Source organism: Diadema antillarum, unplaced genomic scaffold, assembly GCF_040938485.1.
Source record: "Diadema antillarum isolate AM-2024a unplaced genomic scaffold, OU_Dant_1.0 scf00000211, whole genome shotgun sequence".
Taxonomy (NCBI): Eukaryota; Metazoa; Echinodermata; class Echinoidea; order Diadematoida; family Diadematidae; genus Diadema; species Diadema antillarum.
The window spans coordinates 2,073,683-2,100,531 of NW_027271100.1; the positions used below are offsets into that span (position 1 = coordinate 2,073,683).

Below are 26,849 nucleotides of genomic sequence, written 5' to 3' on the forward strand. Positions count from 1 at the left end.
GTAATGAGTATATGGAGAAAGTGCGTGATGTGGGAAAAAAGCATAGTCGCTTATCACTATCGACATTTTGATACAATCTTCTTATCATTACGATCAGTTACATGCATTGTGCAAGTGGCTTGTATCTTATACAATAATGCTCTAACTCTATGAAGATGTACATGAGCTAACAACCTATAGTTTAAAGGGAACTCAAACCTAAATGGGGATTGAGTGAAAGCAGCAACATTAGTACGTAGAACACATCAGTGAAAGTTTGATGAAAATCGTACAATCGATGCGAAAGTTATGAATTTTTGAAGTTTTGGTGTTGGAACCGCTGGATGAGGAGACTACTAGAGGTTTTGACGTATATGAGTGGACAACAATATAAAGAAAATATTTAAAAAAAATCCCCCCCCCCAAAAAAAAAAAAAAAAAAAAATCTTTTCCAGCATTGTGAAAGAGCAGTTGACTAACTGCTTTCATAAAGCAGGGTGGAATAATTTTGCTATACCCTTAACATCATGTCAGTATCTAGATGATGGAATGTGTAATTTTCATGAAAAATGAATTTTTGTGGAATTTTCTTTATATTTTCTTTATATTGTTGTCCACACACACGTCATAACCTCTTATAGTCACCTCATCCAGCGGTTCCGACACCAAAACTTTGAAAATTCATAACTTTTGCATCGATTGTCTGATTTCCCTCAAACTTTCACTGACGTGTTCTATGATGTTGCTGCTTTCACTCAATCCACATTCCTCTTTGGGTTTTGGTTCCCTTTTATGCGATTGTAAACTGTTATCATTGTTTCGTACTCTATAGGCAATATACATTCCATAACAATCTGTTCTCCCATGTCTCTCTTTTCTCCCCTCTCTCTTACTTTTTTTTTTTCAATGATATTTTATTGATTTCATTCAAATCAATCATAAATCAACCCATTCTGGGTGTAACATGAACATAAAAACGGTACAAATGCCATTCAAAAGACAAATCCATTACCAACTTATACTGCCCATCATCTCCCTTCAAACATAACTCGATTATAAATCAATCCTACTGACCATTTCTTCACGAGAAAGTATTGACATTTACAAAAAAAAAAAAAAAAAAAAAAATATATATATATATATATATATATATATGTATCTTTGACTATGGTATACTTATACTGCCAATCATCTCTCTTCAACATAACAACTCGATTATAAATCGAGTATGTAAGGGTATATATATATATATATATATATATACAAGGGTATATACATAAAAAAAGCAACAAAAATACGTTATACAAAACTAGAATGGAATCATTTCATTGAAAATCAAATCCCCATCCCCACCAACCCCGATGCACTCAAACCTATCCCACCACCCCAAACACATACATCCACAACCACCACACACATACACCCCAAACACCAACACACATACACACCAACACCAAAAATCGTACATACACACATACACCCCACACACAAAACACACCCGAAGCGATACCACCTTCCTTCCTAATGAAAACAACTTCCAAATGTTGATTGATACATACAACATTCAAGCGTGTAATGGCCGTATGCAGAAAAGCATCGTCCGCCCGCACCCAAATACCGCTCCAAATACCCATTCAAATTCACCAAACAAAACTCATCAAACTCCTAGCTGCGGACAAAATCCTTTAACTTTTACACCACCAAAAACTTATCCCTCCCCGCGCGCGGCCAATGACACATTATATTGCCTTCACCACTGATAACTACACTGTACTAATAAAAAGAAAAAGAAAACAAAACAATACTTAAGTTCTCGTTTCAGAAACATTTTCCCATTTCAGCAAATGTAATCCCAACTTATTTCTTTTCATAGCAATTTCTTTTTCTTCATCCCGAAAACTTATTATTCTTTTACAAATTTCCTCCAAGGTAGGAATTTTTTCCTCCGACCTAGATCTAAAAATGATATATTTCAAAATAAAAATTATTGTATTATAAAATTTTACTTTTGGATCCCTTCCCGTAACACCAAAATGAACGTCTCTCCACTCTATATTTCGAAGATCTGCCATCTCAAACCTATCTATCACTTCCTGCCACAAATTCTTAACATACACACAATCCCAAAATAAATGTTTATATGTTTCTACCGATTGCTCACAAAAAGAATACCGGTTAATTGCAACGAAACCAAACTCAAAAAGATTTTCCTTTGTATAAACAACTCCATGTAATAATTTATACTGAAATTCCCTAAGTTTTGTTAGAAGTGTTGTCATTCTTGGTCTTAAAAATATATGTGTAATTTCCTGTTTCGAAAACAAATAATCATTTTGGCCATCTTTCATTCGTAAAACACAATTGCTGTAAATTTGTAACAAAGAGTTCATACACCTTTCTAAATGAAACATCTTTCAATAAAATTACATTCTCAAAAATTTTCAAAGAAATATTATATTCCTCTTTATCAACAGAATAAAAATCATATATATTTCCCTCAAATTTCTGGCTTCTTACAACAACCTCCCCTATTTCCCAAACTTTAACTATATTTTCACTATCTAATCCTAACCTGTGAAAATATACTGCTGATCTCATACGATCTTTTTCCAAAATTTGCTTCACTAAATAAATATTCTTCCTATATAAATTTTCACAAAAAATCACTTTCCCTTTACACAAATAATCCTTATTATTTAAAAAAAATTGGATTAATCTTGCCTTCTTGATAATTCCGGTTATTCTCCATTTCTTGCCATGCCCTCAAAATTTCTAAATAAAACAATGGTACATTAAACTTTAGAAATTGTATATCATAATTGCACAAAAATATGAATCTTCCTCCCGCAGTCCTAAAAATATAATCAAAAAAAAGTTTCCATCCCATGAGCTTCTCACCATATAACAATCGCTTCAACCACATAATTCGTTGACTCTTAACAAACAATTCAAAATTTGTCATTCTAAGACCGCCCTCACTATAATCCTGATAACAAATAACCCTTTTAATTACACACACACACACACACACACACACACACACACACACACACAGGGTCCCGCACTTTATTTTGTTTCCTTCTAGAGGTTAATCTGCCAGAGTCGAAAGGTCATTGGTTTCTTTTTGCGGTACGTGATCCGTAATTAAAGGCACCGCATGAATGGTGAAAAATTGAAATTACGAAGTGATGGTTAATGCTCTCAAAGTGTATTTCGATCGTACTAAATCCGAATCTGAATAACGCAAATCTTACATTTTTTACGGTTTGTAATACAATGTTATATTCAAGATAGCTGCCAAAATGGAAACTATCACATGGAAATTCCAACTGAACCCTAATAACCTATATAGTTAATAATAGTACAATTTGTATTTTATATCGAAGATGCTGAATCCAAACCCGCATAATGGATGATGTTTGTTTGTTTGTTGTTTGTTTATTTCATTATTCCATCTGAGAAGATGGCTGGATAACCCACAATCAGCTGCTGTGCGCTATTTTGGTGTTCCATGGGGTCCACTTAGATATACGAGGCGAATTCATCGGGTTCCAACCTGCTCTTTCCGATGCCGAATGAAAAAAGCGGGATCTTTTAGGTGCATGAATTGTGACTCTTGCACACGGGACCTATAATGTCCCATCTGAGGGACTGAGTGTTTTTGCCTCGTTAAGGGGCGGTATGAGACTCGAGAATCCAACCCGGGTCCTTTGGATCTGAAGGCAGACGCGCTAATGACTGAGCCAAATCATCGCCTTATAGGTTTTGAGATGTTCGAGATGGCCACCAAAATAGTCGCAAAAAATGCAGCCAATATTTAAAATTCCTGTGTGTTTTCCATGTAAATTGGGGAAAATTTCCAAAAATGGCTCTAAATCCAATTTCAAGGGGGCTGAATCTGAAACTGGATGAATACACTCTTGCATGCATCCTGAGGATTTTTTGAAGTGCGTTCAAAATAGCTGCCAAAATGAAATATTCCCACTAATAAAAAATAGATGAAAACTTATGCTCAATAGATAGTGATTGGGACATTGAACCCATGCAGGGTGAAAACCTCTTATTCGTATTTTTATGTAGTGTATTTCGCTGTATTGACTGAAATTTTGTTATAGGCCGCCTAGCCCCGAAAGTATTGATAGGGGCTATAGGCCCTAAAGCAGGGGCGGATCCAAGAATTCCGTTAAGCCAGGGAGCTGAGGGGGGCGTCCAGTGCACCCCCCTCCCCCCCCCCCCCCCAACCCCGCCGGTGCCAGGTAAAAATGGCAGAGGTAAAAATGGCAGAGGTAAAAATGGCAGGGGTAAAAATGGCAGGGGTAAAAATGGCAGAGGTAAAAATGGCAGAGGTAAAAATGGCAGGGGTAAAAATGGCAGAGGTAAAAATGGCAGAGGTATAATGGCAGAGGTAAAGATGGCAGAGGTAAAAATGGCAGAGGTAAAATGAATGGTAGAGGTAAAAATGGCAGAGGTAGAAATGGCAGGGGTAAAAATGGCAGAGGTAAAAATGGCAGAGGTAAAATGTTAGAAGTAATGACAGCGATTTCGTCAGAGATAAACGTATGAAGAGCAAACTGTATTTATCGAATTATCAAATCCAAACTGCAGAATTGAAGAATGTTTATTGAATTATGTTTTAAAAAGATTACAGAGCACTCTCATTATTCTGAGTTTGATTCAAGTGCAGTGGCGTAATCTGTCTGTTCAGAGGTATGATAAACCAGCTAAGAGCCTAGTAGGCCTATGGGAAATTATTTGTATCATTCAGTATTATTATTGTTATTATTATTATTATTATTATTATTATTATTATTATTATCATTATTATTATTATCATTATTATTATTATCATTATTACTATTATCTATCATTATAAGGGGGTTCCAACAATGCTGCAAAGCCCTTAAACAGTATAATCCTATACGTTGTTTCGCCCAATGAAGTTATCACACACACACACACACACACACACACACACACGCACGAACCCACTTTTGGTATAAACATATACTTCTATACGCAGATATACATACTCTCACATACACACTCTTGCACAAACGAATTCCGCTCACATCCAGGCTAGTATATTGTCATTATTTTTCATTTTTTGAACTGTTTAGTGTAAAGAAGTGAAGGAGACATAGTCGAAGGAAACCGCTAATTTTTCACCTGTTCTATGTTATTTTCTCACATTCATGTTTCGTAGGAGCCTATTTATCTCACAAGGCCTGATCGCGACGTAATGTAGAAGTAAAAATACAAAACGAAAAAAAAAAACTACAGCAGATGTATCGGCAGTCATAAGTAAGCTCTTGCAAAATATTTTATTACATTGTTCAAGTATCACATGGCGCAAAAACAAAATAAATATCTCGAAGTTTAATGAACACTTTGTGGTCACTTTACAAACTTATGCCTATATTAAAACTGGAGACGAATTTTAGCAATAAACTGTTCTAGTGAGAAAAAAACCCCGATAGTTTGCCATGGGATTTCTTTCAATCATTGTTGAACGAATCCGCAGGCGAAAAAATGTAAATGTGTGATGCCTTTCAACCTTAGCTGTTGCCCCAAAGCATGGGCGTAAATCCCGGAACACACCAGAATCAGGTCAATAGCACCATTAGACCCAGAGATAATCGCAACTGTAGATTTCAAATGGCGACCATTTTGAAATCCAATATGGCGAACATAAAGATAGAATTCCAAGTGGCCCAATATCTGAAAATGTTTGCAATATGTTAATGTACATTTGTGCCAAATTTGGTGCTTGTATCACAAAATGCACGATAGATTTGCTAAGCTGCCCCACTAAGAGTATTAATTTTAGTGATACCCCTTTTATATAAAACATTTTCGTGTAATTAATGATTTGTTTAACCCCTAATTTTGGGGGAATGGGACATCAAGCGGGGAGAAATGAGACAACCTGGAGAGAAATTGGATAACCATCATGACCAAAGTAGGATTTACATGTGCCGCGGGGAGAAATGTAACACTGCCCTATTAAATTTCTCCCAGTGGTAACAGAAACAGTAAAAGATCCCTGCCAGTTTTTCATACCTGCATGTCTGTTATCAAGCAATTTTATTTTCGGAAGTTTGCACACTTATTAGAATACATATTAACATAGTATAGGACCTACCAGATCTATAGTAAGTTTGATATTTTACTGACAAGATACCTGTAGAGCTGTATAACGGTTAATATGTCCATTTTCAGGTGTACCGAGGCTCATCTTTTTACTGATATAATTGGATTGTTGACTGGCCAAGCATTTTTCAAGTTACATGAGTGTCCCATATTTCTCCCCGTGTCCCATTTCTCCCCAATCTCCCCCGTGCTTTTATTTATTTCAGAAGGCACGAAAAGCGCGTATTGCGAGCAAGATGTCAGAAACATGAAGAAAAAAAAAATCTGTCACTTTTACCTCCTCCTCTTGCATTTCAACGACTAAATCTTTATCAATGGCATTTTTATCTCTAGCATTTTGACCACTGACATTTCGACCACTGACAACTTTACCTCTGACATTTTTACCACTGACATAATTATTTACCTCTGACATTTTTACCCTGTCATTTTTACCTCTGCCATTTTTACCTCTGCCATTTTTACCTCTGTTATTTTTACCTCTGCCATTTTTACCTCTGCCATTTTTACCTCTGCCATTTTTACCTCTGCCATTTTATACCTCTCCCATTTTTACCTCTGCCATTTTTACCCCTGCCATTTTTACCCCTGTCATTTTTACCTCTGCCATTTTTACCTCTGCCATTTTTACCTCTGCCATTTTTACCTCTGCCATTTTTACCTCTGCCATTTTTACCCCTGCCATTTTTACCCCTGCCATTTTTACCTCTGCCATTTTTACCTCTGCCATTGTTACCTCTCCCATTTTTACCTCTGCCATTTTTACCTCTGCCATTAGGCCTATACCTCTGCCATTTTTACCTCTGCCATTTTTACCCCTGCCATTTTTACCCCTGTCATTTTTACCTCTGCCATTTTTACCTCTGCCATTTTTACCTCTGCCATTTTTACCTCTGCCATTTTACCTCTGCCATTTTTACCCCTGCCATTTTTACCCCTGCCATTTTTACCCCTGCCATTTTTACCTCTGCCATTTTTACCTCTGCCATTTTTTACCTCTGTCATTTTTACCTCTGCCATTTTTACCTCTGCCATTTTTTACCTCTGCCATTTTTACCTCTGCCATTTTATACCTCTCCCATTTTTACCTCTGCCATTTTTACCCCTGCCATTTTTACCCCTGTCATTTTTACCTCTGCCATTTTTACCTCTGCCATTTTTACCTCTGCCATTTTTACCTCTGCCATTTTTACCTCTGCCATTTTTACCCCTGCCATTTTTACCCCTGCCATTTTTACCTCTGCCATTTTTACCTCTGCCATTGTTACCTCTCCCATTTTTACCTCTGCCATTTTTACCTCTGCCATTTTTACCCCTGCCATTTTTACCCCTGTCATTTTTACCTCTGCCATTTTTACCTCTGCCATTTTTACCTCTGCCATTTTACCTCTGCCATTTTTACCCCTGCCATTTTTACCCCTGCCATTTTTACCCCTGCCATTTTTACCTCTGCCATTTTTACCTCTGCCATTTTTACCTCTGCCATTTTTACCCCTGCCATTTTTACACCGAACCCATCCGCCACTGGCAAGACATATGGATGGTTAATTTGGGACATGAATTTTATTTTGTTTTAACGAGAATTTCGTTATGACCGTGTTCTTTATAGCGGGAGGGTGCTGTAGGCATTTCAGTTGAACGAATGGCCGAGAGCGTTACCCAACCGCTACTCGAAGACATGATCCCATGCAATAACGCATCCGCAGCATGCCTCATTACGATGTTTCAGGCGTGTTGAAATGATTGAAAATAACATCCTCTCTCGAGGTGAAAGTATAACATCATTAAACAAAAAAAAAAAAGATCTGTTTAATAATTTATTATGCAAAAACAAACAAAAACATAGAACAATTAGGCGTTTAGATTTTTCAAGACGGGTAGATGGAATCCCAATTGAAATAGAGTTATGATCTTTTTTTTTTTTCATTAGGGAAGCTATAATTTACACATCATGCAAATTCCACTAATTTGCCGCGCTGGATTTTGAGGGACTTTTATCATGGCGTTCAGGAGACCACAACGGCTTGCACGGCAGTGGAATCCCTGACTGCTGTAGGCCACAAAAGAGATTTCATAGTGACCAGGAGGTACGTGTTTCACGAAGAATTTAAGTCGAACTTAAAAGTTAAGATCGGCTTAAACTTATATGGTATGCCGTTGGTATCTCTTTTCAGTTTTATCTAATGTTTTCAGAATCCACTTCAAATTTTTATTAAAATTTACAGAAAAATCCTTTGTTCCTTACTTTATTTTGTTATTTAGTGCCTGTATGAAAAAGTCTCCAAAATTTGCATTCCTATTTGGAAAGTTAGAACATTATTGAAGTTACACACAGCATACCATAATCTTAAGTTGATCTTAAATTCTTTGTAGAACACCCCCCCCCCCCCCCCCCCCCACCACCACCACCACCACCACCACCAGCGCGAGCATCAAGATGCTTGTTCTCGCATTTCAGTACATAAAACTGCACTTCCAGTACAACTTTTCGCACTGGATCTTTCTGGGCATGCAGTGTGTGGTACGGGTTACTAGTATACTAGTACACGGTACGAGTCGATAGGCCATCCATAACCATCCGTCGGGCGCGGCGGGGCACGCGTACTACATGTACTGCATGAAAGTTTAAAAGGAAGAAACGTGTGTACAGGCCTACTCTATTAAAATTTAACCCGTTTATCGCAAGTTACGGTGGCCAAGACTTCCAGTTTCTCAGCTTCCTGTTGTGATAAAGTTTCACTAAGTTAGCAAGTGCTCTGTATAGTTTTCTCTATGTTACTTTGGACCAATCAAACAACTCTCCCTTGTTTGGAAGAACAATAGTTTTGACGCTTCGTATCGTCATTGAATGTATGGGAATCACTCTCGCTTAGCGCTTCAACGTGAACTGCATCAGTAGCTCGCGAACGGAGACGGGTGCGGTTGCTGAAATCGACCGAAGCCGAGGTGGGGCTTCGTCGTGCAACAATCATGTTTTCCTCGAGGGAAGTTGTCCAGCAGAATGCATTTGAACGGGAAATTTTTCGACAGCGTGAATTATTACTGCGGCGCGAACGGCAAACATGTAAGGAATCCCTGTCACTGAAGCAACGCCAGTTTCTTGCAAAGAAGTCTAAGCTTCTTCTCGAATGTAAAAATTCCTCGGAAGAGCAGAATACAACTACAAGTTCATCTTCATCCTGTGGCAACAAGGAGCAGCACATCAGTGGTGAGTGCATAGAGCAGACCCAGAAGCGTACAAAAACATGTAGTTGCAATGCAAACAAATGCTACTGTAAAGGCATTAGTGCCAGAGTGGAAAACTCAAGCAGATCTATACCTGAGCGAAGCAGGGAAGCATTCATTAGCTTGGAAAGTGTCACTGATGATACAATGTCAATGAACTTAAGGGGATCTGCTAAAAAACAGAGACCTAAGAGTAAAAAGTTTTCAAGTGCAGTGCCTCAAGTAGAGTCGCCGTCCACACCATTGCAGCCATACTGTAAGCCTAAGTCACCTACCAAAAGGAATGTTGCCATCAGAGCTGACTCTACAAAAGCATCTACTAGATCCAGGAGACCTCTCCCTGGACATGGGCATCAGGTGAGGATAGAACCAGGGCTTCATTTAGATCCCAGTCAAAGCATCGAGATAACAAACTTCAGTCTTAGACCACAGCACGGGATGAAGAGTAGCTGTTCAAGTGACAAATTTATGGACAGCACCCAGCGCAAAATCAAGGCATTTCTTGATAAGACGTGTGCCGATGCTGTCCGGTCTCGTGCAACTATCAGGCCAGCGGTCAGCATTAGTGACCTCGGGTCAGTGGATGAGCAGCAGATGCCAGTGCCAATCCTAGTGGATGGTGTACTAGGACCAGAAGAGAAGAAGCGCCAGGTGAGCATGGTGTATCCCATGCGTACCCCATCGCCCCGCCCCATTCCCACTTCACATCCTCAAGGCACTGGAGACAGTTCTTACAGGACCCCCTGTAGTGAGTTCTGTAACAAACCAAGTTCACCACTCAACCTTCCACCTATACTTTTGCCTCCAGTGCGAGAAAATCAGAAGTTCCAGCCCAGACAGAGTTCTTGGATGAGACCTTGTGAGAACAGAGTGAATAAACCAATTTCTGAGGAAGACTGGCGTTCTCTAAGAAAGTGTCGCTACTTGCGCATCCCAGAACCCCGAGGTGTAAGATTTAATCTAATGGATAATATTGAACACATATTCAAGTAACTTTTGTGTTGAGAATTTAAAAAAAAAAAATGATACATGAATAACCATTCCAATGGCCCAAAACCCAGTCTGTAGTTGAGCTATTTTGTAACTTTGATCTTCCTTTATCATTATCCTTGCCTGTAGTGAATAGTGAATACTTAGTAATGTGATTAGGATTCTAGTGGCATTTTACCAAGAAAAAAAAAGTCCATTTATCCTCAGCTGGAATTTTGACGAACACTCAATTTTCATGTAAAGTATGTAGTACTTTATGGATGTGGCCGTATTCTGTATTTTCGTAATCAAGAATGACCGGATATTTTGCTCCAGCTTGACATTGTCCTGAGTAACAATAACAGTAGTTTATATAATACAGTTGTATTATATGCTGTTGTGAAGTAAGTACAAGCTAAATCCAGTCTTTTTGAAAAACATGAGAAAAGCATCACTTAAGTTTGAGAAACATTTTAGCAATAGATATGTAGGTGTGTAAAGTTGTCAAGTTTCATAGTACACAAGTTAGAAAACTTGATGTTTGTTTTTTTTTTCTAGAAAATGGCTTCCATGCATGCTTGCAGATACTGTTCAAGGACTTTAGGAAAAATGATTCCAATGCTAGGCTGTGAATATTGTAAGACTATGTGATTACACACCTGTGATCAAATTTTGCACAACTTGTGAAGTGTATGATATATACATGTATCTGTTTTTTATTATAATAGTGGATGAGGCAAAATATATGCAAAGTGTTTAAAGAATGCATTTACCAGATGTTCACTGTAATGAGTAATGGGCGTCTTTTTGTAGGTTCATGAATAAAAACAAAAAGCATTTATATGTTCTTTCCTAAATAGAACAGTGTATGATAAATTTAACAGAAGAGTAAGGCAAGTTGGTAATTTTTAAAGTGCAAACTTTACATGTACCTGAAAATCTATGGTTTTGTATTTCCCATGTACTTCACACTGCCTTAACAGAATGAAAAATACCCATGGCTGCTCTGTCAAAATGACAGAAAGAGAGGATTGTCAGACTTATTTTCAACCAAGAAGCCACATTTTCTATGATGAACTCTTTCTATGCAACTATCACAATCCATAGTGATTGTATTGCAGGGTTTTCTTTCATTTGCCTTTTTAGTATACTTGTCATGGTTACCATTTTTGTAAATTTTTCTTGGATATTTTGCATTTCATTGTTGAAATTAAGCCATTTAATATAGACAGATACAGTTCAGTACACTGTAGTTCAATACTTTTATCCATTCTTGCCATAATGCTGATTGGTGCTGTGTAGTTTTATTGAATAGTACTGTATAATAATATGGTACCAGACACTGTAAGGATCTTTTGAAACCTGAGCCTTACAGTGTCTGTAGTGATATTTGAAAGTTATTGCACAGTTTTCTAAAAAGAGTGGAAAACCTCAGTCAGCAATGTTTTTGTCACTAGCAGTATGCAGACAAGTAAATTTATACTTGCCGTTGTATTGCTAAAGTCTTGCCAAGCACTTATCTATAATACAAGGAGGGTTCTCACATATAGTAAATGAATTGAAAAATAAATTCCATTGGAGAAGTATGATGTATATTGTATACTAATTATTACTTGTATGATTAATATACAAATTCATACTGTTGAATCTAGTATTTTAATGTTTGACTGACTTCACATCAGGTGAAATTGTAGACCATGTACCTTATGACAGCTGTGGAATCTGTAGTTTTACAGCAATAATACTGTCAGTTTTAAAGACATCATGTCTAAATGCTAACCGGAGAGCAGGTTTATAGAGCCGCTCCTCTCCCAGTGTAGGGAATTGGAAAACAAATAAACAAAGCGTGTTAGAAATTCAATTCTACATAAATATCACTCAATGTGGTGATTTCACAGTATCTCTTTCATTCCTGTAGCTGGTCCTTTGAATTTGATAAGTAAAAGTACAGGCTACCCCTATTGCCAGTATAGGTCCAACCTCAGTACTAATGGTCCTACTGGTTTTTCTTAATTTCTCTTGATTCGTTCATGTAGAACCATCTATAAGTTATTTTGTTTCAAACAATATTTTATTTCGATTCCATCATCCATCCTTGATTACAATTCAACATTTAGTTGTTGTTGCGCGCTGCGTGACATTTCAAACATCATATTATTACAAAATACCTGTATTACAAAGTAATTCTTAGGACTGTCATTGTGTCAATTTCTGATTATTCTACTATACACAAACAATACACCGTAACTGCTTCACAAATATACTCATCCCCACAATATTATAAGACCAATTTTGATAATGGGTCAGCAAAACCAATATGTATGTACAATACACAATACAGAATACAATTGGACATTGGATACCCATTATTGACATTGTTGCTCGATAAACAGTGAAAAAGGAAATAAAGAGAGAAGGGCATCAGTTGAAAGATGAATAATTTTGGAAAATTTGTGCATTTTGATTTTTGTGAACAATGGACATTCTCTCATGCCTGTGGCAAAATGATTAGATCATACCTCCGTTATAATGACTTTTAATCTACCTAAGAATAATATCAATTAAAATGAAATTGTTTAAAATGTTATCCCAACTATTTGTCTTTGTACATATTGGTAAAGCTAAAGACTCATGAAGTTCTCTTTGATAATTGAAGGTGAATTACATTACGTAGGACCTATTTGGCTTGTCAATTTCCCGAATTGCAAGACGTAGCAAATTTCACTCCAACACCTCTTGTGTTATAACAATTACCTGCTTATACAAACCTCTATACCGACTCTCTTTTTTTTATAGTCATTTTACAAGAATTACAGCAGTTTATTTATCATTGATGGCAATAAACCGCCCAAAGCGTACTCTGTGTCATCATTATGGATTTCATCTGGTTGAATATGCTTGGTACATACAGTTGACTAGTACATTCTCCGCCGCAGCCCCGAAATTATAGGTGCTGTGAACAATACTCTTAACAGCCTTTTGCGAAAATAGAAGTTCAGTTTGTATACCGAAAGAGAGTTACAACATCCCCGCTGTTTTGGGGTGTGATCCCGCGGGTCCAGGGTTACGAAAACAACGTATGAGTTTATCATATCATTTTTCGGTTTCAAACACGAATGCTGATGGCTCTCTGATCGCGAAACAAAGATAGTGAGTCATTCACCCTGAAGATCCCCCCCCCCTTTTTTTTTTTTGTCGCTTAGTTGATTGACGGCACAGATGGGGAGAAAGGTGTACTTGAGTTTCGCAGATTGAACTTTGGATTGTATGTCAAAGGTCACATATTGCCGCACCCATTGACATGAGAGGCTCACTGAGAGGCAGCGAGAGGGAATGAAGTACATGTATGCATGCCTTGCCCTCTATCAATTCGTACTTTATCAACTCTTCTGACTCGTGCACTGCTATCCTGTCGTTTTCACTTCGAGAGTTTCAACGAGTAAGAACAGCAGGTATTGCTTACATATACCCCAGTCACCGCGACAATATGATTTTGCGTTATAATATAGGCCCTACATCATGCAAAATTCTCAATGTTGGAACAGTTTGCTAGGCACATAAACATAACTTAATTAAAGAGGTTTAACCTGAAATATGTTACTATTAAGGAGATTGAACGTCTTTGAAATGAGACACTAACTTGTTCGATCTGTCGAGTGGAAATAAACTATTGTCCTTAGTTTCCCGAAACGACACGAGTATCCCGACCTGTTCTTTGTTGCTATAGTTTGTGGCACCAAATCATATCAACATTTTCAGATTTTGATTATGACATGCTCATTGTTTTCAGTTGCGGTAAAGTGCATGAGCCGTCTATAATATGCGATGTATAACTCTCACAATCTGGAAGTGTATTACTAATTTCATTAAACGCTTTGGATATGAAGGATAAAATATACCGCTTAAACTTAGTATTGTATACTCTCTAAAAAGATCGAGTGAAAATACTCGTGAAGGAGTGAATAACAAAAACAAGGTGAATTTCGAGTGAAATTGGAGTGAATTCTGAGTGAAAATCTTCATTTTCACTCATTTTGGAGTGAACTCAGGGATCATTGAAAAATTTTGGAGTGATCCCCGAGGTCACTCTAAAATGAATGGAATAAAAATGAACATTTACACTCAAAATTCACTCCGATTTCACTCGAAATTCACTCTTCTCTTTTATTCACTCCTTCAAGAGTGAACATTTTCACTTGATTTTTTTTTTTTTTTTTTAAGAGAGTACCTGCTAAATTACCTACAAAAAATGTGTATACAGTGTATTTTCATGCACAGACCGATGGAATAGTGTATGACGCTTTCAATAAACTGACCAGCATCACGGTAAAAACAAGACAATTTTAACATTCTGCTCTTCTGTACTAATTATACATTATTTTCATTAATCTCAAAGTCATCTCGAACGTGTTTTTTAATTGCATTTTAAGAATACAATTTAATAACAAGTTGAAGGAGAGCAAGATCATGAAGAAAAAGGAGGAGCAAGTAAACAGTTATAATAATTAGCAATTTATTTTATAATCCTATGTAGGAAAATATAGAGAAAGCATCGTATAAACAATCTCTTCAATCCTTGTGCCCATAGTGCGGGGCTGTTCGTTGCAGGTGCCCAGAATGATCGATGTATAATTCTGAACATTGTTGTAACTTTGACGCCATCAAATTTTCATGCCTCCGCCACAAAGTGATGCCGCCGGAGCGATACTTTCGTGTCGCTCTTGCGTCCATAATCGATTTTCACGACAGAACCGTTCAGGACATCCAAATGAAATGTTGTAGAATTATATGTAGGGTTTAAATAGCTTGTAAATCACCTTTTTTTTCCGGAAGGATGCTCTTATATAGTTAGAGTGATCAGTCGTTAATATGTCATGAAGTCAAGTCGACTATGGTTTTGAATTGTTTTTTAGAAGACAGTGAGAACAATATGGAAACAAGTGATAAGAGGAAACAAGATCGAGAAAAGGGGAGATGAAGAAAGGAGGACAAAGTACAATATTGTAACAAGATGTGATCAAATTGCTTGTGTGTGTGTGTGTGTGTGTGTGTGTGTGTGTGTGTTTGCGTGTGTATTTCCTTCCTCCTCCCTCCCTCCACCCCCCCCCCCCCCCCCCTTACATGATCATCGAGCGGTATTGAACACCCGGAGTAGAGGAGTTTATAGGAGCAACTTTATGCCGGAATCATTCTCTGGTAGGTCCTTGTACTCACATTTTATTGGTACCTGGTAGGCCCTATAATAATTCAAGATTTAAGTGTCAGTTTATCGCAGTGTGCCTGATCAGGTGCCGTGGAACCGGGGGCTGGCGGGCTGCAGCCCCCCCCCCCCCCCCCCCCCCCCCCCCACACACACACACACACACACTTGGCTCGTCAAGTAAAAAATATATAAAAAGAAAAGCCTTTGGGGGAAAAATCGGGGAAAAAATCACAACAATCATGAATTTCAATTTCTAAAGATTCCACCCTCAGATTCTTCCTGGTGAATGAAATCAGAAGTCCGTAGGACCTACAGGTACCATGTAATGACGGCACCAATTTCAGATATTTTTTCCCCCAGGTAATGATATGAAACGCTTTACAGTATTTCTGTGTCTATTCGGGAAGCTCGGGCAGCAAAATAACAGCGACACATCGAACTGTTTGTCATGTTCCCAGGCCCCTATGTTATGTGCTGTGCACATGATTGTGGCATGGAATTACGCATGCGCTGTGGTGTCATCAAGGCGCGCGCTTTTGAGTTCCGCGGCAAAGGTACGACCTGGGACAAAAGCATCACGAACATCATCATGCTTGGACAAGCGAAGATATCAGCCTTTTTCAGCCCAGTGCAGGCGAAGAGGCCACTTTCGAACGTTTGTAACGTGAAGGTATGGGTTATTTCTCTAAGAAATACCTCAGTATTTGATTAACCTTATGAATTAGACAGACCAGCTCGTCAGAGCTTGTCATTGCTGTATTTAGTCCCATACATTATATATTATGTTTGTATTCTGTGCAAGTCGATCTGTCGTGCAAATCACGAAAGCGAAACCGATTCCGAGTGCTGGGCGTTATTAGAACTGTCTAAACTCTCACAATAGCAAGACGTGTTTCATGCAGTATAATGATAATTTACCCCCTTAAAAACCCATGATTGCCCTTTGCCCTGCTGTCAATTCCGGAACATTTTTTACAAAGCAGTAAATTTATGCCAGTAATCTGGTGATACTCGGCTCGGGTCAGTAGACAGTAGATCTATTTTAAACATTAATAAACGTTTAGCAATAATACTAGCATACCGCATCATAGACGTCTCTACCGACGCGACCTACGTACTGCATACATGACCATTCTCTCCACTGATTACGGTATGATGAGGCTCGGCTCAGGTTTGATACTAGTTGCGCATAGTAGATAGACCTAACTTCAAGCTTCTGTTCCTAGTAGAGTACTGGGAGTTTGTGCATAACATACAAGGCATCAATCATCATGATGCTTACATGTATTTGTGAGTTTCCAATTCTGCCAACTAAACCATGCATTGCTGACATGAAAGACAAGGAAATTACTTGATTGTGTAAGAATCATGGTGGATGTAGAAAAAAAAAAATAAGTAGAAATACCTGTACAGTTATTGTGGTAATTATTTGAATCGAACAATTGCAGCATTTGTATTCCTAAATACATTCACATTAGCAGAAGTCAACATGTTATGGATATCGATGTCACATCAGGAGCCTTGGAAAATATATAAAGCTAAAGCCATAAGGAGCTTGAACCTTCAGTAGCACACAGGGAATCAAAATACATTGTAGTAGTTTAGTTGTACTGCAATTTTACTAAATCACATGTAGAAGCCTGACCTCCACCATCCAGAATAGCAGAAAAGTTATCAGGCAACTCCCTTTGCCTTCCTTTCATCTGTGTTATGGCTTTCAGTTGTAGATAATTGTTTGATTTTCATCAACTACCCTCTTTTTTATAGACTTTAAAGATGTTACTTATATGTATATATATATATATATATATATATATATTCAATATTTAAATACATGTATTATGGTGGCTCCTATAACATGATGTGTATGTATATTACGTATATACCTATGCTGAGTATACACACATATACTGGCATACCATATAATGTATACACACACTAAGTGAACAAAATGTATAACTTTGAAATACAGACACCATCTCCCAAGAAGATCAAAGATGACAGCAACACCAGTCCCAGCAGTTGCAACCTAAGTCCTGAGCAGAAGGAAAGAATGCTGAAAAAGCGGGAGGAAGCGATGAAAAAACTGAAGACTAAGGAAAATCTGCCTTCCATAAAGAATGCTCCAGAAGGATTCAGTCATTCATGGGCTAAGGCACTCTCTGCTGAGTTCTCCAAACCTTATTTCATCAAGGTAAGACATGAACTACATCCAATAATCATATTTTTCATATTTTTTTAATTTCAAGTCAAAGTTGATTTCAGTAAAAGTGATCAAAGATAAGTTTATACACTGTAATTCACTACCTGTGACAAGTTCTCCCATATTTTCTCAATGTGGCTAGACCAGATTTTGCTCTCAGTGACTCAAAGCTATGGAATGGCAGATTTCAAAACATAAAAAATCTGAAAGCTATTTAAAGGTTCTTGAGGAGGTGTGGTATTACAATGTATCATTGTTCTGATTCTTTATTTCTACATGTCTTTGTCCTTTTTTCCCCCTTTTCTTCTATGCTTTTAGCTACAAGAATTTGTTGCATCTGAGCGAAGGGGTCACACAATCTACCCTCCAGCTCACCAGGTCTTCACATGGACACAAATGTGTCCCATCAAGGATGTAAGTGTGTCTTGGGTGTTTCATGAAAATCAAAATCTGTGAATCAAATGAAGGATATGATATCAATCAGCAAGCATCCACTGGTGGGCTGTCTAGGGATTGCTGGTGTGTGATAATACAGTGGACTCCCATTATAACGAAGTCCTCGGGACCAGCAGTTTTTTTGTTTTTGTTTTTTGTTTTTAATCTAAATTTTGTTATAACCGAACAAAGAAACAATAGATATACATAGAGTGGATAATTTTCCGGCCAGAACTCTTACTTCGTTGTATCTGGAATTTCGTTACAACCATGTTTGTTATAACGGGAGTGCACTGTACACCTTTCTGTTTTCCAGTGGATGACAAGAATTTCAGTAGAATATTATTTCAGTAATGATCCCACTTTAAGTTATATGTTATTATTGTATTTCAGTATTTTATTTATTATTATTTTTTTTTTTACTTGTAAATGTTCTGTCAGATTTATAAAGGGGTAATGTATAATTCATACAGTGTAGATGGGTAGGACAGTGTATAATATTGTCCTGTGGAATCTCCTGTTATGTATCAATGCACAAACTTGAGAAATATTGCAGTATGTTACCTCACAATTTAAATTAGGATAAATGGCTGAAACTATCTCGGACTCATGTTATTTTTCAGTTTACATGGTCAAGGAAAACGCCACTTTATTTTCAAGATGACTTTGTTATAAAGAGTTATGTTAAGTTTAACAGTAAATAGCTTGTACACTTTGATAAAAATTGAGTGAGTTATAGTATAAAAGTTTGACATGTTTTTAGAAAACAATTATTGTTAATTGCTGTTTCATGTAAAGATTTGTAATTTTAAGATTTTAGAATGTTTTTGTTAATAGCAATGAAGCTTTCATTGTGCCTTTTAAATAACTCCAGCCTTTAATCAAAGGTGACCAAAAATCAACCATAAATATCGTACAGAGTGGAAAAAATATCAAAGTTTGTCATATATGCCAGACATTGCCAGTATTATATGTTTGTGAATTTGACGTCTACTCAATACTTTGTCTTTCATGCAACCAGGTGAAAGTTGTGATTCTTGGTCAAGATCCATATCATGGACCCGGTCAGGCCCATGGTAAGATTTATTTGCTTTCCTTTGTTTCATTAGTTAGCTAGTCTCATTCCTTTTTTTTTAAATTCTCTACACACAGCAATTAAACACTTTTTATGAGAAGATACAGGGAAAGGATGTGAGAATATTACACTCACCAGAGTTCCACTCTCAAGCAGAGATGCATTTCACTATTGGGAGAGGAATTTCATTGGGTACAGATTGGTTTGCAAGCTTGTTTTATTTCTGCACACACCTTGATTGATATTGGGAGCATATTAGAAATACAAACCAATTTCCCACCACTGTGAGATTTTAAATGCCAAAACAGTCAACAGTTTACTTTACTTGCTGTGTTCAGGCCATACAAAGTGACAAAAAAAAGGTGTGACTTAATTTCGTGATACACACACACTGAGAATTCACCACCAGGTACATATCTTGTGCACTTATGTTCACACAAGCAAATAGGACAAATCACAAACTCATCACATACACACTAGGCTGAGAGGTAACACTACCTGGTTTGTTTCAGTAGCATTGCAGTAGACTACTGTCTATCATGCATGGAGTGACTAATCTTTGTCTCTGATTGTTGTGTGAGTGACTTGTCGTTTAAAGTACTTGCCACTCAATAGAAGCAAGTGGGATGTACCTGTTTGTTACATGTCAGTTTGTTCAATGTGGGTATAATGTACAGGTAACTGTTTTTTTTTTTTTTTTTTTTTTTTTTGGGGGGGGGGGTATATACAGTTTAGATGTGATGTACCATTTGTCTGACCATTGGACCTACAACAAAAAATGTGCTAATTTTTGTCCTTTGAAGTAAGACACTATATTGATATCAACTATACATATTTCAGATACAGTAATGTCCATCACTCATGCGTGAAGATATCAGCAGTTGCTATTGGGGGGAATTTCATGAAGCATTTTGTTGATATTTTTTTCTGACAAACTGTTATAAGTTACTGGAAATCCTTGCACCCAATTGGCTTAGAGCTTGTTAGACAAAATGCTTTATGAAATGCCCCCCGAAGATGCCAATAGTGACAGTGTTTCTAGATTTTATCATGAATTATTAATTCACCTATGATTTGATGACATCAAAGTAATCTCATCCCCCCCCCCCCCCAAAAAAAAAAGGATTTAAAAAAATGTAAATCCAGATAACTTACAGTGTGCCCTCTTTGTTTTGACTCTGCAGGACTATGCTTCAGTGTGCGCACAGGAATCAGGCCTCCCCCAAGGTACCATCAACAAGTGATTTTCGATTTCTCTCTCTGTTTATTTGAAGTTGTGTCCTGCAAACATTTGTTGTAAAAAGTATCAAACACAAATGGTAAAAAACATCAATCAAGTGAGAGGAAATAAGAGCCAAAAGTGGCTTCATACTTTCCTGAGAGTTATGATGACATTAGTGTAGCCTGATGCAACTTCCCTGCGTTGCCACTTTGATGTACCATAAGTGATAAATTATGGCTGCCCCACTACCCCTTATGGACCTGTTAGCATCCTTTGGTCTATAAAGGTATCTGCACTTGGTATGATTTACGTCTGCTAGTGTATGAGAAGAATGTTGAAATCAAATGATATCAAAGTGCTTTGTGTGCCATAGAATGTGACTGTGCTTTGTTTTCCTTGGTATCTCTGCAGTCTGGAGAACATGTTCAAGTGCCTAGAGAAGGACATACCAGGCTTTAAGCACCCAGGACATGGCAACCTCACAGGCTGGGCTAAACAAGGTATGGTACCAGTACCATACACTGTACATGCATTGTTTGAAGTGAACTGTATCAAACACAGTCTGAATGGAAACAGCAAGAGGAACTCTTTTTTTTTTTTCCCCCCACACCATGTATATACTGGTAACCATTTTGAAATAGAGTGCACAGCTTTCTGGCACACATGTCATATATTTCTAGCAGTAGGGAGAGTGCAGCAGTATAGTTATTCATTGAATCTAGTAGGTAACAATTTATTACAGTGCACTCCCGTTACAACGAACACGGTTATAACGAAATTTCGTTAAAACGAAGTAAAACTTCTGGTCCCAAAATTATCGCCATTAAAGTCTATGGTACAAAATTCGCTTATAACAAACACGGTTATAGCGAAATTTTCGTTATAACGAAGTCTTTTTCCGAGCACCACTGACAAAGAAAAACAAAAGAAATGTGCTCCGTTATAACGAAATGTGGATCGCTTTCGAAAATACGTAGTGGAACAAGGCATTTACAGCGTCTCTGCATGGGCGAACGTGTCACATCACTGTGTGTTCGCTTGGTGTGTCACGCACAGTTTCCGAGGGGAACTTGCGTTATTGTAATACAATAATCTGAAATTGATTAACTATTTGTTTTTATTGTTCACATAGCTTTCCAGTGTATGACAAGTATTCAACAAACAGAATATCATATATGCGTGGCTTCCTTGTTTTCGTTATATATTGTATTTGTTCAGTTATAACGAAATTTCGTTATAATGAAAGAAAACCGCCAGTCCCGAGCATTTCGTTATAATGGGAGTGCACTGTAGTGGCAGAGCATTTAAAACAGATGTTTGTGTATCAATGCGCAAACATTATACAGTGCACACCCATTATGATAAATTGTTTAGATGAGACTTTCATTACAAGGAAGTAAAAATTCAAGTCACAACATTATTATCTATATACCTTTATATACTTTATTGTTTGGCTACTATAAAATTGTGATACAGTACTGTATAATGAAAGAAAACTGCTGGTCCTGAAGACTTCATTATAATGGGAGTTGCCTGTAATATTTGAAAGTTCGTGGAGGTATACAACCACTTTCTGTAAGCTTCCCCTCACATTCAAGAGTGCTGGATACTCTGCCACTGTTGCTAATCATTTGCTATTTTATGATTTTGAATTCTAGCTGAGAGATCAGTGGCATGTGCTATTTTACACATGGAACTTTTGATACATTTCTTTCTAACTGCTATAAGGGAATTATGAAGTAATCCACGAATGTATTTTTGCCTTCACATGGCTATGTTTAGCATTGCTGCAATCCAAAAAGAATGATCAGAATAAATCTTGCCTCAAGTTTGTAGGATTTCAGACATTGCTGTTGTACTTGCAGTAGCCTGCAGATTATTTTTGCCAGCTGTGAAACAAATTGTGACTGTGGACTCGTTTACATGACACACAAAGAACAAGATGTCAGTTGAGAATGAGAAGGGCGTTTAGTTGTCTCGAACACTATGGCCCGAATTCACAAAGGTGATACAAATGAAACCATGGTTTAAACCATGGACAAAAACCATGGAGCGCCAAGTGTCGCACGGATTATTTCGTTACGAAATTGGTCATTTCTTAGACAAAATGACCGTTTCGTTAATGAAAATTATCATTTCGTGGACAAAATTTTCATTCAGTTACAAAACGTTGTCATTTCGATACAAAATAGTCATTTCATCGACGAAATGACTGATTTCGTAACGAAATATTCCATGCGACAGTAGGCGCTCCATGGTTTTTGTCCATGGTTTAAACCATGGTTTCATTTGTACCACCTTCGTGAATTCGGGCCTATGGGTTTAGTGGCAAATTAACGCCCTTCTCATTCACACCCAGTGAAGAGTGAAAGAGATAAATGAGAGTTTTTCTCCATCTTATTGTCTTCTTCTGTAGGAGTTCTTTTGCTCAATGCAGTCTTGACTGTTCGTGCCAGTAATGCGAACTCGCACAAGGATCGTGGTTGGGAGACGTTCACAACAGCAGTCATTTCTTGGCTCAATGCACACCTCTCTGGGGTAGTCTTCCTGCTGTGGGGCTCATATGCACAGAAGAAGTGCAGTTTCATCAACTCGGTAAGTTATGTAGGAATGGCCCACAAGCTTACCAGGTAGTTGATGTCATTTCCACACCAGGTACTCATCTACTAAAACAGCAACACAAACTTTCTCCTTCAAGAGAAGGGGGACTCTCTAAAATTGAATTTTTACTTACTTACTTGTAGGATATCTATAGTCATCTAATGTATCTTCTCTATTCGTATCAGCTTCTGTCTTTCCAGCATATAAAACAAACTTATGAAAAGATTTTCTTTTTTTTTAAAATTACATGGGGAGTAAATATTATGCATGCTGAGGGAAATCCACTTGAACAAACACAGACAATGCAAACTCCAGGTTCGAAAAAAATCTTCCAGACAAACAAACAAGCATGAAAACTTGTGGCCATGTTGTCATGTAAGTGATATACTCGGTGTCCATCTGTCACTATGTCCATAATTTTTATGAAGACTGCTGTTTTCTATTTCATTTTTCATGCAATGACAGTGAAATTATGGTTTGATGTTGTGGATTCATTGAGTGTACATAGGCTGGAAATTCACTAGCCTATATTCACATATCATGTGTTTGAAGTCGAAACTATTATTTAAACTTAATGGACTAATATAGCATGAAATAGGCATACATTGTACATTAGTTATGGATGTGAGTATCAATGCGCAGTTATAATTGAACATCAGTAGATGTATGTAATCTCTCATGCGCCTTATGCTGAAGAAATATGCATAAACCATGGACTAAATTCAAACCACCTTTGTGAATACGGGCTATTGTGTCTCAGGTTGGTGATATGCAGTGTACAGTCTTACTGACTTGACTTTCAAAGGTTTCTGAATATGAGGGTGTGTCTATGTGCATTCATGTGTGAATGTATGTGTGTGTGTGTGTGTGTGTGTGTGTGTGTGTTTGTCTCCATACCTGTTTGTACGTGTGAAGAGTGGCCATCATGGACACTAATGGTTTTTCATATACAATGTACTGGCCTAGTCAGGGATCATCTTGTGTTTTGTTCCACAGAAAAAGCACCACGTTCTGAAAGCAGTCCACCCCTCCCCTCTGTCGGCTCATAGAGGCTTCTTCGACTGTCAGCACTTCTCTAAGACCAACGAACTCCTGAAGAAATCTGGGAAGAAGCCCATCGACTGGACAAGACTCAGTGACAAAGACTGAACTTAAGACCAGGTCCAGTCAAGTCCTGTCTCAGCAACCAACATGAAACTCTCTCCTTAACATGACCCAAAAGTGAAGAAGATAACAACAGACTTAGCATGATATCCTTACAATCATAACTTCCTCCAGTTTTGTTTCTTTACAGTACTAGCTCAGACTGGGCAACAAGACTCCATCAAACCTTATTTACAGAGAGAAATAGAGAGTGAGAGAGAGAGAGAGAGAGAGAGAGAGAGAGAGAGAGAGAGAGAGAGAGAGAGATGGAGAGAAGATATCCCAAGATGCTACACCACATATACGTATGTCATTCAGATGGCGTCTTTTCATTCAGGCCTCATTCGGGAGAAAATTTGTCTGTTTGTCATGTTTTAACCTCAGTGCCTTACAGCTGTATGTGACTGATATCACTCAGATGTCAGTCTCCAGAAATAAAGTGCCAAAGTAAAATGTTACCTGCAGTAGATTATTGATGTTACTACAGTGTAGTTTCATACTGTCAATATGATAAAGAGAGTGTCATGTGGATGTATGGGTATTACATTTTAGATTCATAGTATGGCAGAAATACAAAGCAAAACTGGAAAGTGTGCTCATTTTGAGATATATTTAAGTACAATATGTACAAGTTGCAGTCTCCACAATCAGAGCAGCTTTGAAGTCATTAGTTTTCTTTAGAGAAAGCATTCTGAAATTTTCCAATTTGAATGCTAAAGCAATGGAGGCAAAATACTCCATAACAGCAATTTAAGTGCACTTCCATTAATCTTACACAATCTCATACAATGTGTATGGTATATATACTGATTATTCTGCCAATAATCCTTGCCCAAGTAAACATATCACATTCTAGGTAGGAAATTAACATCATTTGTTAAGATATACAAGAAACTTAAGTTAAGATACATGAAGTACATCACTGGCTTCCAGCCCATAAAGCTACGATAGGCTTTTTTGCAGTCTGTTCATTGTGTGCTTTGTCTTTGCTTTGTTGAATAAAGGACACCGCAAGATGTAGCAGTCATTCCATTAGGCAGGTAATCATCTCCTTGCTGTGAAAAAAGTGGGTGCAGAAAAAGAGCAAGACATTGGGAGCAGGTTGCCAGAGATGAAAACCAGCTACAGTATTCTTAGAAACTCATTCCTGAAATGTGTTAACAACGAACCATGTATACTTGTAACAACAGTAACTGTTTACTGCATTAAGTTTTCTTTGTGTTGAAGAATTTGATAATGTTAAGAACACCGTTAGAAAGTTTTCCTGTTGTTTATATAGATGCCATCATCGGTCAAGTGCAAAAACCAAGTTCACATCTGTCCCCGTCCCCATGTCTTCCCTTGTGTAAATACTGTGTTTGTAAATCCTGTCTGTTTATCCCATTAAGTTTTCAAAGATGTTGATGCAAGCATGTATTGGGATGAGATATAGTAGGAAGAAATGCTCTTACTGCTGGTAAATCTAAAATTACCAACAGTAAGAATGAATGTTGTATATGTGTATGATCAATTGTATGTTATGTATATGTTTCAAACAGTGCTCACTTGTTTTTACCAGCTCAAAAAGAATGCAGTAGAAGTGTAAATGTACAGAGGGGCCATGAAGCGCTTTCATTTTCAAGAAGTAACCAAAACTTTGTACAAATTATGCTTGTAAGTAAAGCATCACATAAAAATTGCACTTTTAAGTCTCTGCACCAACCTAGTGGGAAAGAGAGCTAACATAATGACTGGCAGTACAGCATGTGAAAGTATAAGTACTGTACATTTTGAGCTAGCAAGCCTTTGACTGTGACTTGTAACTACAGTACTTCAAACTTCTGTTGAGTCAGAGTAAATATGCCTGTCCAGGCAGTGTTTATCTTTGAATATAATAAACTCCTACAAAATACAGCATGTTCAATTTCAATGCACATTGCATTTCTTTTATTCTTTGTTGTTATCAAACCCATAGCTAAGTCTTTGTCTGCCAATGTCGTTGGGTTTTTTACTGGTAAGTCTAGAGCACTAGAAAGTCTGCATGAGTTGAATGTATCAAGATAAAAGAAAGCTTTGACCTACACAGTATCTGCATTAAATGATTTGACTTCCAAACACAGTTCGTATTTTGACTCCAGAATTTATTTCAACCCTAGCAGATATTTGACATAATGTGACTTCCACTAGTACAGCATTGTCTGCATTTTCCCACACGTGTATGGGAAAAAGTCCCTAGTTACCTATGGAGTGACTATCACTATGTATCAGGAGCAAAAGTTGTCTTCCATGCTTCGTTGATACATTATGGTCCATTACTTGCATGCACATAGCAAATTGTATTACAGTACCTATACAATGTATATGTAAATACTTTCTCAAGCAGTAGAAATATGTGTATACACTGCAAGACACACTGCAACACAGTATTCAAGAATTTTTGGCATCTGATGCTTCGGCTGGTGGTACATGTATTTCATTTTGTTTGCTTGATTATTTTGTCTCCCTAGTTTTTATTGAAGGGACCTAATTATACACAGCCCTGTTGCTGTACAGAAGTCGTTCGCACGGCGACTGGTCAGGTTAGCAGGAAGCTGACTTATGTCACATGAATCACACTGGTGTCTATGTGTTGTACACTTGATATGTCATCATTGGACAGGGCGGT

General features: G+C 37.6%; 1 protein-coding gene across 1 annotated transcript; it reads left to right on the forward strand.

The window, feature by feature from the left end:
• The first annotated feature begins 16,079 nt into the window (after positions 1-16,079).
• Positions 16,080-25,622, forward strand: LOC139724318 (uracil-DNA glycosylase-like). The gene is made up of 8 exons (XM_071635463.1): positions 16,080-16,196; positions 17,499-17,720; positions 18,048-18,143; positions 19,186-19,240; positions 20,424-20,466; positions 20,873-20,961; positions 22,878-23,056; positions 24,059-25,622. Exons 1-8 carry the CDS (start codon positions 16,116-16,118, stop codon positions 24,209-24,211), a joined length of 918 nt encoding a protein of 305 aa, XP_071491564.1. The 5' UTR covers positions 16,080-16,115; the 3' UTR covers positions 24,212-25,622.
• Positions 25,623-26,849: the final 1,227 nt, after the last annotated feature.